Source organism: Tasmannia lanceolata, unplaced genomic scaffold (genome assembly GCF_043159265.1).
Source record: "Tasmannia lanceolata isolate RefF3 unplaced genomic scaffold, GAP_Taslan_0.1 ptg000008l, whole genome shotgun sequence".
Classification (NCBI taxonomy): domain Eukaryota; kingdom Viridiplantae; phylum Streptophyta; class Magnoliopsida; order Canellales; family Winteraceae; genus Tasmannia; species Tasmannia lanceolata.
This window is the reverse complement of record NW_027518685.1, coordinates 57929958-57944502: the sequence shown is the minus strand read 5'-3', so window position 1 is coordinate 57944502 and position 14545 is coordinate 57929958. Positions and strand designations below refer to the sequence as shown.

General features: G+C 37.1%; 1 protein-coding gene and 1 long non-coding RNA gene across 2 annotated transcripts; one reads left to right on the top strand and one right to left on the bottom strand.

The window, feature by feature from the left end:
- The first annotated feature begins 294 nt into the window (after positions 1-294).
- LOC143883672 (uncharacterized) lies at positions 295-12907 on the top strand. The gene is made up of 2 exons (XR_013252475.1): positions 295-406; positions 12488-12907. It is a non-coding gene; the product is annotated as an uncharacterized LOC143883672 (long non-coding RNA).
- On the bottom strand, positions 2063-6873 carry LOC143885584 (dual specificity protein kinase YAK1 homolog). The gene is made up of 6 exons (XM_077389796.1): positions 6759-6873; positions 6553-6661; positions 6147-6425; positions 5814-6053; positions 4975-5644; positions 2063-2118 (listed from the first exon to the last, which is right to left on the bottom strand). The coding sequence occupies exons 4-6, from the start codon at positions 5871-5873 to the stop codon at positions 2063-2065; spliced, it is 786 nt and encodes a 261-aa protein (XP_077245911.1). The 5' UTR covers positions 5874-6053; positions 6147-6425; positions 6553-6661; positions 6759-6873.
- Positions 12908-14545: the final 1638 nt, after the last annotated feature.

The following is a 14545-nucleotide window of genomic DNA, read 5'->3' as shown; positions in this document are numbered from 1 at the left end:
ATTAGCTTTTTAAGTGTTAGATCTGTTAATATTCGATTCAAATCCTCACAGATCTAAGATTTAATATTGTTCTCTGGTGAAATTTTTGGTCATCTCCATTATTTCCTCATTTTCGATCTCTTCTCTGAGTAGATCTCTGGTCAATTTTTCCGATCAACATCTCTGCAATCTTATTTTTTTGATTTTCTTCATCGTTACTCTCCTTTATTGCCTTAGATCCTTCTTTTTCACAAATTAGAACTCTAAGATCTAGGCTAGGATTTCAGATCCATTTATTTTCTTTGGTAGAAACCATTGATCCAATTTTTGTATATCTGGATTATTTCTTGTAAATCCTAAATCTAAGATCTGTCGAAGGAAAAGGCAAGTGGAAAAATCAAAGGGATCGGGATTCTCGTTTCATCAGGTGAGTTTTCTTTTATTTTATTTTTTATTTTTTATTTTTATTTTTGAATAGTTGTTGTTGTATATAATGAACACGTTATTATGATTTTGAGCTTGTCATAGTGTAGGATTTCTAGTGTGCATTGACGTTTTTTTTTTTTTTAAAGAAAAAAAAATGCATATCTGCTTTGTTGAATTCGTTTTTGCTTTGGTTTAGAAATTGTGATAAATTTCTGGAGCATTTTTGGATGATAAAAAGTTCTTCTCATGCCCATTTCCAAAATGAGTATTCTGTTTATGAATTAATAGGTCTGTACATATTTGAAGAAAATTTGGAGATGGACACAAAAATGTTAATAGAAAGATCTCGGTCATTTATGCTGGCATCACTAGGTTTTCCTAGTTGCATGCACCTAGTTTATTCTTTTCCTTTTCTGGGTAAATCATTTTATGAGGATTTTCTCGTGATTACCAGAGAATCCCAAATGTTTGCAAGTTATAAAAGGTTAGTGGAATTAGCACAATTTAGACAATATCAATTTCAAGTGGATTTGTTACCCTATGTTGTCATGTTGCTCGGTTGCCATTTTGTTTGTAACTGAAAAATCAAGTTCATACACAAGTTTGGTTTTCACTGATTCATGTGGCTGCCCTGAAATGCACGATTTTTTTTTTTTTATGGATGTGTCTTTGGATAAGGCAAAGAGGTAAGCAATATAGAGGGATATGCTCCAAAGTTTCTTACCCTTTCAAATATGATTTTCCCTTGCTCTGGTCTTCAAAAGAGAGATAATGACGGTGTATTGAATAGTATAAGTTTATTCAAATCCATGATATCAATTTATATAGGGTTTGTTCATTACTCGATAACATTGATATGATGAAATGCAGTCTTTCTTGGAAGTCTGTTTATTTGTATTTGATCAATATATTGTTGAGATTCAGCAATAATTCTTTGTGATTTGTAAAAATTCGCTTTGAGTGTTTACTTGATAAAGTTTGATGTGATTCCTGTGTGAAAATTGCTTCTTTTTAATCACTAATGTTCTAGCATGCTTTAAATACCAGGGTGCTAGCTCAAATGTGCAGCTGCATGCGTATGAAATATTATTGGTTCATAAAATTTATTAGGCTAATGTTGCATGAAATGATGGATTAGAATAGTTTGTCATAATGGCATACTATGCTTCCTAAATCAGGAATTTAGAGATCTTAGTCTTAGCTGGGTTCGGATAAGAGTTGGACTTTGAAAAATAAATTTCAAATTATAATGCAGTCCCTGTTTTGGGGCACAGAATAAGCCCATAATGCTGTCCCTATTTTGTACAGGTTCATACCGTGAATTAGCCTATAATTCAACCTTTTCATCTATGGTCCAGCCCTGTTTTTCTATTTTACCCAGTCTGCTTATTCACTTGTAGCTTGATCTATAGAGTTTGAATGATTAGAAAATCAAAGTGTTGAATGCAGTAGATATGCGTGACTGAGATTTTTGCTGCCCCTATGGTGATTTTTCCTATAGATAGCGTAGACAATACTTTGTTTTGAAGCTGGAAATTCATCTCTAAAAAATAATTCATCTGATAAACTAAGGTTATGCATAGTTTGAGATTAGTGATATTTCTCTCATTGATCTGTGGCAAATTTTTCCTTTGATTGGAAACTTGTAACAAGTTGGTCATGATTTGTGTTGATCCTTTTTGAACATTTCTTCGGCAAAGTGAGATGGTGGTCCTGTCCATATATGTCATGGTCAAAGCATAATAGCAGGTTTCATATTCTTAATAATAGCAGGTTTCACATTCTTTCCTTGATCAGGCATTGTGGTTAATAATAGTTGATTCGATTCCAAGATAATGGTACTAAAATTTTTATGTTGCATATTTTGGTGATGATACTACCTTTTCGGTTCTCATTATTTTACTGAGTAATTCATTGGAGAAAATTTTGCACTGAATGCATTATATGGTCGGAAATTCAAGTTTAAGTTTTGAATTTGTAGGTATAGCAGGCGAGCTTTGAATCCTCTGCCAAAACATCACTTTGTTTTGCTTATCTTGTGATCTTTTTGATCAAATATTTTAAATGTCTAGCCTATCATTTAGGTGACTTGCCAAAGTCCTAATAGCATTTCCCCTTCTTTTTTAGGAGACTATCTAAGTCTTTTAGACATCCCTTTTGGGTATTAGATTTCCTTATCATTGCAAGGCAATGGTGATGAAGGCGCTAGCCCAAGCCCTTTATTTTAGGGGACTTGCTTAGTCCGAGTAGTGTTCCCCTCTCCATTTAGTAGACTTTCCAAGTCTTTTAGACATCTTTAGATAGATTTTTTTTTTCCTTTCATTTAGAAGACCCTAGTGGTCTCATTAGTGGTTTCCTTTTTAGAGACATGGTTGTCTTGCTAGGCAGCTCCCCTCTGGTAGCAAGCCTCATTGTCTAGAGCCTCCCCTTTAGAGAGACAATTTGTGTCTCTATAGAGCAAGCCCATCCTCAGGGGACTTGCTTAGTCCAAATAGGTTTCCCCTCTTAGTTTAGTAAACTTACTTAGTCTTTTTAGACACCATTAGATAGTAGTTCATCTCTTCCTCATTGCAAGGACAATGAGAGAGTTATCTGCCCCCCATTAGGAGACACCCTCGGTCTCATTAAGGCGATTCTCCTTCGGAGACATGCCTTGTCATTTTAGAATCTATCCCTTAGGGGGCTCTTTTATAGTTTTATAGAAATTTAACCCATAGGAGACACACACTGTCTCATTAGAATTTAGTTGCATCTTTGGGGAGACAAGCTCTGTCTCGCTGGAAAGTCATACTTTCTTAGGGGGACAGGCTTTGTCTTGATAGTGAGTTTCTCTTTTAGAAGGCTTATTCAGCCTCATGTTAAAGGTCCCCCTTCTTTTGGAGCGAGTCTTTGACTCATTCATCCTTTAGTAGTTTCATTAGAGAGTCTTTGACTCGTTTGTCCTTTTGGTGGCTTTATTAGAGAGTCTTTGACTCACTCGTTTTCTTAGTTGGTATTATTAGAGAGTCTTTGACTCACTCGTCTCTTAGTTGATATTATTAGAGAGTCTTTGACTCATTTGTCCTTGTTAGGGAGTCTTTGACTCAGTTGTCCTGCTTAGCAGTGTTAGTGGAGAGTCTTTGACTCATTTGTTTTTATTAGAGAGTCTTTGGCTCATTTATCCTTTTTAGTGGTGTTATTAGAGAGTCTTTGGCTCATTTATACTTTTTAGTGGTGTTATTAGAGAGTCCTTGACTCATTTGTCCTTTTAGGAGTGTTATTCGAGAGTCTTTGACTCATTTACCTTTGCTTTTGGTAGTATTTTTAGTTAGGAGTTTCTCCTTAGTGTTGTCGTCGCTCTTCTTTGTTAGAGGCTAGCACAATCTCATTAGAGTTTTTTCTTATTTGTGATCTTAGATCATCCCCTCGTCTTTGGCGTTAGTTTACCTGGTTTAGGGGTTTCCCCTGTTAGCCCCAGGGGTTTGGCCCTAGGGTTTTGCTTTGTATTTTCCCTTAGGTCTTTGACCAAAAGGGTGGAAACTCTTTAAACTTCAAAAGCATTTGAAAACTTCAAAAATATCAAAAACATTTGAAAAACATTAAAAACTCTTAAATCATTTGGAGTGTTAGGTTTTAATTAGGAGAGTTCGATTCTCGAACTACGTTGGCTTGATCCTCTTCCACGAGGTACATAGTGCAGCTTGAGATTCTTATCTCAGGTCCAGCCAAACTTTGTAAATAAATGTTTTAACCATTTTTCTTCAAAACCTTATTTTCAACAAGATCTTCCCCTAGAGTTAGGAGTTTGTCCTAGATAGAGAGTTTTAGAGTTAGGAGTTTGTCTTTGATTTGTTGTATGCTTGTTTGTATTCGTTTTAGAGTTAGGGGTTTGTCCTAGAGTTATAGGAGCGCCTCCGTCCGGTCAGTTGGTGATTCACATCGCCGACTGATGACTAGAATATGATGCGTTAGTCCCCTTTGTTTTCCTTAGGAAAGACAGCCTAGTTATACATAGGTTCTAGGAACCACCTGCATTAGCTTAGGGCTAACCTGCATTTAGTTAGGGCATATAGGGTGTCCTTAAATCCACAATTCACTGGAATTTAAATAATCGTACAAGAAATTTTAATAACTGGTCCGGTCTTTTAGATCGAGTCTAGGATAGAGGTCTATGTGTCTTAGGCATCATAGCTTAGAATAGGCGCGAAGAACTACGTTGCCTTGATTCTCGTGGAGGCGGGGATACGTAGGCTTCTTTGGATGAATACCAGACCATCTGAAGACTCGGGCTAATAATTTAGAGTCTTAGGATTTGTTGTGTAGTTATTGTATGATTTGATATGTTTTCTTACTTTCTTGTACTGATCCTATACCTTTAGCTATATCTTGCATGTGTTTGCACATCAGAACTTAGACACCCATTAGGCATGTCACCCATAACCTAGCTGTGCTTAGGTGACACCTTTTTCATTTTATTTTATGTGTTTATTATTTTTATCCTCAGGAAATGCATGCTTAGGTAGACAGACAGCCACCTGTGAACTGAGTGGAAAGAATAACGGAGTGTTCTGATGAATGTTTGATGACAACCCTGAGGAATATCCATTCCTTTGCTGCCGCCAGCTTGGAAGATTAGAAGCCGACTGCATATTTCGAGGTGAGCCGACGACGTGCCCTCGAGAATTCCCATCAGTGTGACTACTGTTGATACTGTCAGTGTGATGCCCCCCTGCCAGTGTTGAGATAATGCTCTCTCATAAGTTCCAGGATATCCTAAAATTCTTCTTCTGTTATATTGGCCTACTGCAGCCCCCTTGCCAAAAGGGGATCCATGAACACTACCTCTTGCTGGGGATGATGGACCATACTTTCCAGGAGAACTGGCTGAAACCTGAATTTGGGAACTTGGAGGAGTAAATTGTGAGGGACTAGCCCTTAGGGACATTGGCCCAAAAGTTCCAGTGGATGGACTCACACCAAATCCATTTCCATGAGGGAGCTGAGAATTCCTCATTGCATCTGGACTAGGTCCAAGTATTGATGCTCGACCCGGTGAGTGGCTGTTGAGTCCAGATGAACAAACAGACGGATAATACATATACATATTACTGTCCCCATAACTTCCATAGCTGCCTCCAAGACCAACACTATCATTATAACTGCCATGACTTCCCAAACTTCCATAGCTACTGGTATGAGAAAAAGGAGCCATCTGAAAACGAGGGCTGTTCTGCAAAGAACCCTTGCTCACTTTTGCAACCTATATTGGTAGAACAGATTTTAACATTCTTATATTACGAAGATCTAAACAGTTAAAATATTGCCAGCTCAAACTACTGGAGTGTAAGAAGATTAACCCCTGCCAACAAGAATATACATGGGATCTAAAAAGTTAGCAGTAGGGGTTTATTAAGGAGCAGTATGCTGACCTGAGGAGAGAGACCAGCCACGAACCAATGACCTCCACCTAGGTTATGGTCTTCCACCATAATATTCTGGCTAACAGCCTAAAAAACATAGGAACAGTCACACATTATTGATCCATCCAAAATGGTGCCCTTGAAACAGTACAAGCCAGCAGACGGCCAGGTTTTGAATTGTTTAATTGCCTCAACATCATGGGTACAGCACTCAGCACCTACGATTCTTCTGGAAGATACACAAATCCGCTACACCAATGCACACAGTACCAAGAAATCTAGTTGTGATTGTCACTTTTAAAACATGAAGGGTACAGTGTACCAGAAAGACAAAGTGTGTACCTTTTCCCAGTTCCCAAAGGGGTTTTTTGGACTAAATAAAGGAAGCATTGCTTGGTCGAAGATAAAACAATGTCAATCTAGACACACAGGTGAATAAATCCTTGACTTGCTAAGTGGCTCAAGGCAGACAGTAAAAAATAGTAGAACAAGAACGAGAACTCATAAAAGAACCGAGATTCCAAATAGATAAATAAGTGCACTCACCTTGCAAGGTGTTTCTGGGGGAGGTTTATACGGGCATGTGAACGGTTCCCCAGTCACAAAAGGATGTTGCATCGCCTGCAAGGATAGAAATTTAAACTATCAATCAAGAACAACTAAACTGACAAATGAAAATAGAAGCAAAATCTGAAAGGTGATGACAATGACAATCACTGGGGCAAGAGGGCAAGTAAAGTTCAACAACCTGCAGAGGTGACCACCGCTTAACTGGATCAAATTCAACGAGGCCCCTCAAGAAATCAATCAACGCTAAGCGAGTTAGATTTCCTGTAACATGATGGGACAGCTATCAACTACATTTTGGCAAGATGAGAATTAAATATTCATTCATACCAAGATCGTCCGACTGGTACTGTTACAAGATTCTTGAATAAGAAAAAAGCAGCTAACCTTTGGAGATTTCTTCATCGGGCAAGTTTCTCCGATGAGGATAATTTGCAACAATCTCCTTGAGCCCCACATAATCGAAATACCTTTTTCCCACCACTGGTTTTTTTGATTCCCTCTGAACAGAAGCCACGAGCCAGAAGAAATTGAAGAGAAGAATCGAAATGATCCCATTTCACATGATTTTTACCCAAACTTCTTTGGAGTTAATAATAAATGGCATAAGAGACCAAGTGCTTGCACTCGGACGAATCGGGGGTGCTCTCAGACCTTCCCCATTCGTAACCAGGCACGAACCCATATATATTTCTGGTTATCCATTGCACAGAGGATTTGATTTTAGGGTTCCATGGCATATCCATGGATGGCGACTCTGAGTTTATTTTAGGTATGTCTCGGTTTCGAACCTCGATTCCGGATCAAGACATATCTCTTTCTTTTTACATCGCCACTCGTGCTATGCTATGAGGGTGGCATCCGTTTCGAGAGTTCCTTGGCAGAGCTCTCCTTCACACGTGGATGATCCAGAGGGTGTCAGGGACCAGTTCCCTCACGCCGCCCATCTCGGATCGGGGTCCACACCTGTATGATCATCTTTGCCATATGGGCTTTTCGATACGACATTGTTATACTCCAGTGGGCCTTGATGTACCGTCTTATCATAGGAGCGCCAACATCTTCTGGGCTTTCGAATAAGGCTAGAGAGCACTCAGCAGCCCACTTTGCAGTGGCCATGGGATGATCGTTCCTTTTCATTGTGCTTGAGCATGTGTGCTGAGGGATAAATGTTTTTACCTTAACATAATATGTATAAGTGGTCCCTGTGATACGCCATGGGCATGTACGATCCTTGCATCTAACGCCGTACTTTGTGGGATTTGTCTCTTGTGGGACAAACACAAACCGATGCCGGATTGCGTACTCTGTGACTCTCTTCTGAAAGACTTTAAGATTTGGGAACATTGCCCCGACTGTGAAATCCTGAGGTCCCACGATCACATTTACTTCATCACCCCCTACAACCATTTCATCCGCTTCCATCGGCTACCTTATATTGGTATTTCCCAAAGCATCGCCTAGATAATTAGTAGGTTCATCCTCCTCCTCATCACCCATCTCATCATCGTCACCGAAGTCCTCTTCATCATACATGAAGTCCTCTTCATCATAACCGAAGTTCTCTTCATCGTCGTTATTACTGCCATCGTTTGGTCGAACCAAATCAATAGCATGAATATCACCTCCAAAATTCCAACACAAGTCCCAATCGTTTCTGCCTGGTTGGGTTTTCTCAAACTAAGTCTCAGTCGCGTCGGTCTCATTTAAAGTGGGATCTTCAAAATCCTGATTCAAGTCCACTTCATACCTGCAGATCGGTAGCCAATTAAAGTTAAAGCAATTGATTTACAAATGAAAGGAATGAAGATTAATCGCACCCAACAATTGTTCAATACTATAATTTACCGATGTATGGTATGAATACAGCCAAGCGTTCTTTTCTCTTTTCGAGCAACGGCCGTTAGAATCGGTGATGCAGGAACCATGGGGACTACTAATATTCGGCCTCGAAGCCTCTGCAAATGAGGAAGGAATCGTAGGCTCCGTAGAATTGTTTCCTCCGAATCTGAACTCTTTAGTTACATATAGGCTCAAAGTGTTAATGACCGTACTATCAAAGAGCATCATTACTAGATCAAGGTCGTCGTCATTTCGAATATCATATAAGATGATCTGAGATGAGTCGAAAACATATCGACACTTTATAGATAGAGAAACCTCACTTCGATTGGTCCCAATTTTGCTATAAATTAGATTCTCAAAGTCTCTATATTTTGTTCTCCGACCCACAATAAGAGGCAACATCTTCCCGCCGACGTATTCAAATGATACCACATCCTTTAGAATGCCGTCGATGTGTAAGACAAAAGAAGCCCTTCGTTCCTCTCTCCTATAAAGACAAAATTAAACACTGATTAGAAGTTGTTTAAAGCAATTTAAATGTGCTAAAAATGGAAAGACAGGAGAATGGAAAGAGAACTACATACCTTTCCATGGAAGGGAGGTTAGTATTGGTGCAATGCAATGGAATAGTACTTTGGAGTAAACCAATCGAATGGTGGTTTATGCCCCTACAAAGGAAGCAATCGAATGGTGGTTTAAACCAGTGATTTTTTAACAATTATGGGCTTTCTCAACTGATTTCTCAAAGTTCTGTGTTTAAAACAACTAATTTCTCAAAAAAAATTGGTTTAAACCATTATTTTTTTGTTTTTTCCAAACTTTTGGGATTTAAACCAATAATGTCTCACAAATTATATGTTTAAACCATTGATTTCTCAAAAATTAGAGGTTATCTCAACTGATTTCAGAAATATTATATTTTTAAACATATAATTTCTGATAAATTATTGGTTTAAACCATTGACCTTTCAAAGTTTAAGGGTTCTCTCAATTGATTTCCCAAATTCTAAGGGTTTGAACGAATGATTTCTTAACAATTATTGGTTTAAACCATTGATTTTCAATAGTTTATGGGTTTAAACCATTAATTTCTGAGAAACTATTGGTTTAAACCACTGATCTTTGAAACATTACAACTGATTTTATATATATTAAGAGTTTTAAACAATGGTTTCTCACAAATATTGGTTTAAACCATTAATGTGTGAGCAATTATTGATTTAAACCATTGATATTTGAAACATTAGGAGTTTTCTCAACTGAGTTCTAAAATATTAGAGGTTTAAACCAATGACATCTCACACATTATTGGTTTAAACAATTGATTGTTCAAACTTTAGGGGTCTAAACAAATAATTTGTGAGTAATTATTTATTTAAACCATTGATATTTGAAAAATTATGGGTTTTCTCAACTGAGTTCTAAAATATTAGGGGTTTAAACCAATGATATCTCACACATTATTGGTTTAAATAATTGATTGTTCAAACTTTAGGGGTGTAAACCAATAATCTGTGAGAAATTATTGATTTAAACCATTGATATTTGAAAAATTATGGGTTTTCTCAACTGAGTTCTAAAATATTAGGGGTTTAAACCAATGACATCTCACACATTATTGGTTTAAACAATTGATTTTTCAAACTTTAGGGGTCTAAACAAATAATCTGTGAGAAATTATTGATTTAAACCATTGATATTTGAAAAATTATGGGTTTTCTCAACTGAGTACTAAAATATTAGGGGTTTAAACCAATGATATCTCACACATTATTGGTTTAAACAATTGATTGTTCAAACTTTAGGGGTGTAAACCAATAATCTGTGAGAAATTATTGATTTAAACCATTGATATTTGAAACATTATGGGTTTTCTCAACGGAGTTCTAAAATATTAGGGGTTTAAACCAATGACATCTCACACATATTGGTTTAAACAATTGATTTTTCAAACTTTAGGGGTCTAAATAAATAATCTGTGAGAAATTATTGATTTAAACCATTGATATTTGAAACATTATGGGTTTTCTCAACGGAGTTCTAAAATATTAGGAGTTTAAACCAATGACATCTCACACATATTGGTTTAAACAATTGATTGTTCAAACTTTAGGGGTGTAAACCAATAATCTGTGAGAAATTATTGATTTAAACCATTGATATTTGAAAAATTAGGGATTTTCTCAACTGAGTTTTAAAATATTAGGGGTTTAAACCAATGACATCTCACACATTATTGGTTTAAACAATTGATTTTTCAAACTTTAGGGGTCTAAACAAATAATCTGTGAGAAATTATTGATTTAAACCATTGATATTTGAAAAATTATGGGTTTTCTCAACTGAGTTCTAAAATATTAAGGGTTTAAACCAATGATATCTCACACATTATTGGTTTAAACAATTGATTGTTCAAACTTTAGGTGTGTAAACCAATAATCTGTGAGAAATTAATGATTTAAACCTTTGATATTTGAAAATTTATGGGTTTTCTCAACTGAGTTCTAAAATATTAGGGGTTTAAACCAATGACATCTCACATATTATTGGTTTAAACAATTGATTTTTTGAACTTTAGGGGTCTAAACAAATAATCTGTGAGAAATTATTGGTTTAAACCATTAATATTTGAAAAATTAGGGGTTTTCTCAACTGAGTTCTAAAATATTAGGGGTTTAAACCAATGATATCTCACGCATTATTGGTTTAAACAATTGATTGTTGAAACTTTAGGAGTGTAAACCAATAATCTGTGAGAAATTATTGATTTAAACCATTAATATTTGAAAAATTAGGAGTTTTCTCAACTGAGTTCTAAAATATTATGGGTTTAAACCAATGACATCTAACACATTATTGGTTTAAACCATTGATTTTTCAAACTTTAGTGGTTTAAATCATTGATCTTTGACAAATTATTGCTTCAAACCATTTATTTCTCAAACTGTAGGGGTTTAAACTAATAATGGGTTAGAAACTATAGGTTTTAAACAATTGATTTTTTAAAAATCAGAGGTTTTGTTAATTGGTTTCAGAAATATTAGGGGTTTAAACCAATGATTTCTCCCAATTTAGGGTTTTCAACCAATAATGTCTGTGAACTTATAAGTTTAAACCATTGATTTGTGAAAATGTAGGTCTTTATCAACAGATTTACAAAATACGCGGGGTTCAAACCAATAATTTGTTATCAATTGTTGGTTTAAACCATTAATTGTTTAATAATTAGGGGTTTTCTCAACAGATTTTAGGTTTTAAAGCAGATATTTCACCCAAACTATTGGTTTAAACCATTAATAGTTCAAAACTTAGTGGTTTAAATCAATAACTTCTCACAAACTGTAGGTTTAAACAATTGATTTTGCAGAAATTAGGAATTTTCCAATTGATTTTCTAAAAATTTGTGGTTTAAACCATGCAGATTATGGGTTTAAAAAAATTTCTGAGAAACTATTGGTTTAAACAATTGATCTTTGAAAAATTACAACTGATTTTCGATATATTAAGGGTTTTAAAAAACGATTTCTCACAAATATTGATTTAAACCATTTTTTTTCAAAACTTACTAGTTTAAACCATTAATGTTTCAGAAATTATTGATTTAAACCATTGATCTTAGAAAAATTATTTATATAAACCATTGATCTTTAAAAAGATTAGGAGTTTTGTTAACTGATTTGTTATATATTACGTTTTGAACCCAATGAATTCTCAAATATTATTGCTTCAAACCATTTATTTCTCAAACTTCAGGGGTTTTCTAGACTTTATGGGAACAATAATTGAAAAAACTGAAGGAGAAAGTCACAGTGAGAGGGGTACCAACCTCTTTTGTGTCGGTGACGGGGAGAAAGAGGACCGGCGAGAGAGGTAGAGAGAGTGCTGGAGAAGACCGCCGGAGAGAGAGAGAGAGAGAGAGAGAGAGAGAGAGAGAGAGAGGTGGGTGTATACTGTAAAGTGGTTTGAGGTTCTCAAATTTCAAAATAGAACAGCTGAAGGTAATCATAGCCTGTAATTTGATTTGATAGGGGGAGAGAGAGAGAGGGAGAGAGAGAGAGAGAGAGAGAAAAACGTACGGTAAGGGTATTCTCGTCAAAATAACTCTACATTAGTCATTTACAACTCTCTCCCTTGACAGGTCATTTTCATATCAAAGCCCTTTTTTTTGGTCATTTTCTCGGCATTTAATAGTGAGGGATTTAAGCCATTAATCTTCCTCTAACCTAGCAAATCTTTATGATTTATGCCGTTTCAGTTTGCTTCTTTAATAGGAACTGGAAAGGTGTGAAAATTCGCCCGGCTTACAGAGAGAACTTGCAATGACGGTGGAATACGAAAAGTCTAAGAGAAAGCTTGCCAAAAAAACGTATTGGAATTCTTCCACATTGCGTATTGGGTTTCTTCCACATTGCGTATTGGGTTTGTTTGGAAAAAAGAAATTCGGTGTATAGGAGGGGCTGCCACGTGGCGAACCCACGGTGTGCAACATTCCCTTTATAATATCAAGCGTTTTTAAATCATGTTAGCAAAAGAAACGGCGTACATACACAGATGATGCGTGTAATTTTTTTCTTTCGAAGCTGCCAATACAGAGGCTATACACAGAAAATGTGTGTAATTATAGAGTTAAATTCCTTCTTATCTCTTTACCTAAATAAAAAGGAAAGACGAGCTTTCAATAGCGTTTTTGACGTTTTAGTACGTATCTATTTGTATCTCGTGTAGCCACTACTGGACCCACAACCTTTTAAAACGGTGTGCAACATCCCCTTAAATCGTTTTTGAATTTCGGAATGCAGTGGAGGTGCCACGTGGCACAACCTCAGCATGCAACATTCAACTTTATATATAAGTATAGATAGATATAAGATAGCTGTGCTCTTATTATAAGAAAAAAATGTTATTAATGTCCTCTTAGACATGTATTTGAATATAGATGGCTACTAGCCCTACCTTTAATTGATATAAACCTCCATTTTATAGGCCTTGCAAGATTAAGACATGAAAATTTTAACGCTATAGCATGGGAGCTGGTGATGATATAATACTCAATGATTTATGATGTCCAAGGACTAGTTATTACTTATGAACGAATTACCGTACACATGGCAATAAGCAAGCCGTAGGATGAATATTTTCTAACAGGAATACAATGGTGGGTAGACCTGGCAAACGCGACCCGTGCCCACGGGTCGACCCGACCCACCCACAAATTTGCAGGCACGGGTCTTAGTTTTAGTGACCCGTCAAAACTAACCCGCGGGTGACCCAACCCGCAAAAAACGGACCGGGTCGGGTCAACCCGCGGGCACCAGCGGGTCACTTGGCTTTTTTAAGGGTGGTGATTTTGTTATGCTAATCTAGTTAGATGGCTTTTTTTTTCTAAAGCAAAGGATGGTGATTTTGTCATGCTAATCTATTTTTTAAGGGTTTGATCCCTGAAGAGGTTATGGCTAGCACCATAGGTTGATCCCAACCCTCCGATTTGAATGTTAGAGGGTTGATCACTTGATCCTAACCCTCTATAGATCGGAGGGTTAGGATCAACCTATTGAAATGATTTTTGGGGCAACACCTATTTAGCCTGTGGGCCATCTAATGGACGGTTTGGATCATCCCATGGTGTCGGCCATACCGCCCTCATCAAAATCCAATGATAACATTTCCCAAAATAAACAACTATTTGAATTTGCAAGTTACCGCGGGTTAACCCGGCCCACCCGTGGGCCGCGCGGGTCACCTAAATTCTGACCCTAAAAAATGCTGGTCATTTCCTGACCCGACCCGTGTGACCCGCACCCGCATCACCAGCGGGTTGACCCGGCCCGACCCACGCGTTTGCCAGGTCTAATGGTGGGTGTTAAAAGACTTTTGGTAGCTCTTCTGACCACCCCTTTTGACCACCAGGAACACCCCTGCCAGTGTATCAATTGCAAAAGAGGGGCTGCTGTACTTATGTCAGAAGGATTCAATGCCCTTGATTGCCAAAAACACTGACAGGGGGTGTTCCTGATGATAAAAGGGGCGGATATATCACTTCCCTTTTTATTTCGAACTTGGAATGACTATACCGAAAAGTCAGGTTTACCCTCAACGACGTGTCATGTTGGGCATGTGTGTGAGATCAAGACCGTTGATCTTGTTGAACATTACGAGGCTACCCGCTTGGTCTTGGTCCCATCCTGGACGAACATAACAAAAGTAAGATAAATAACTACAAATGATCAATGGAATCCTAAATGAGGCTATTGATGCTTCTTGGATCAAGGGTCTAGATCATCTGATCAAGATGATCTAAAGTGAGTTTTACTGTCCTTGCAGTTTCGGTT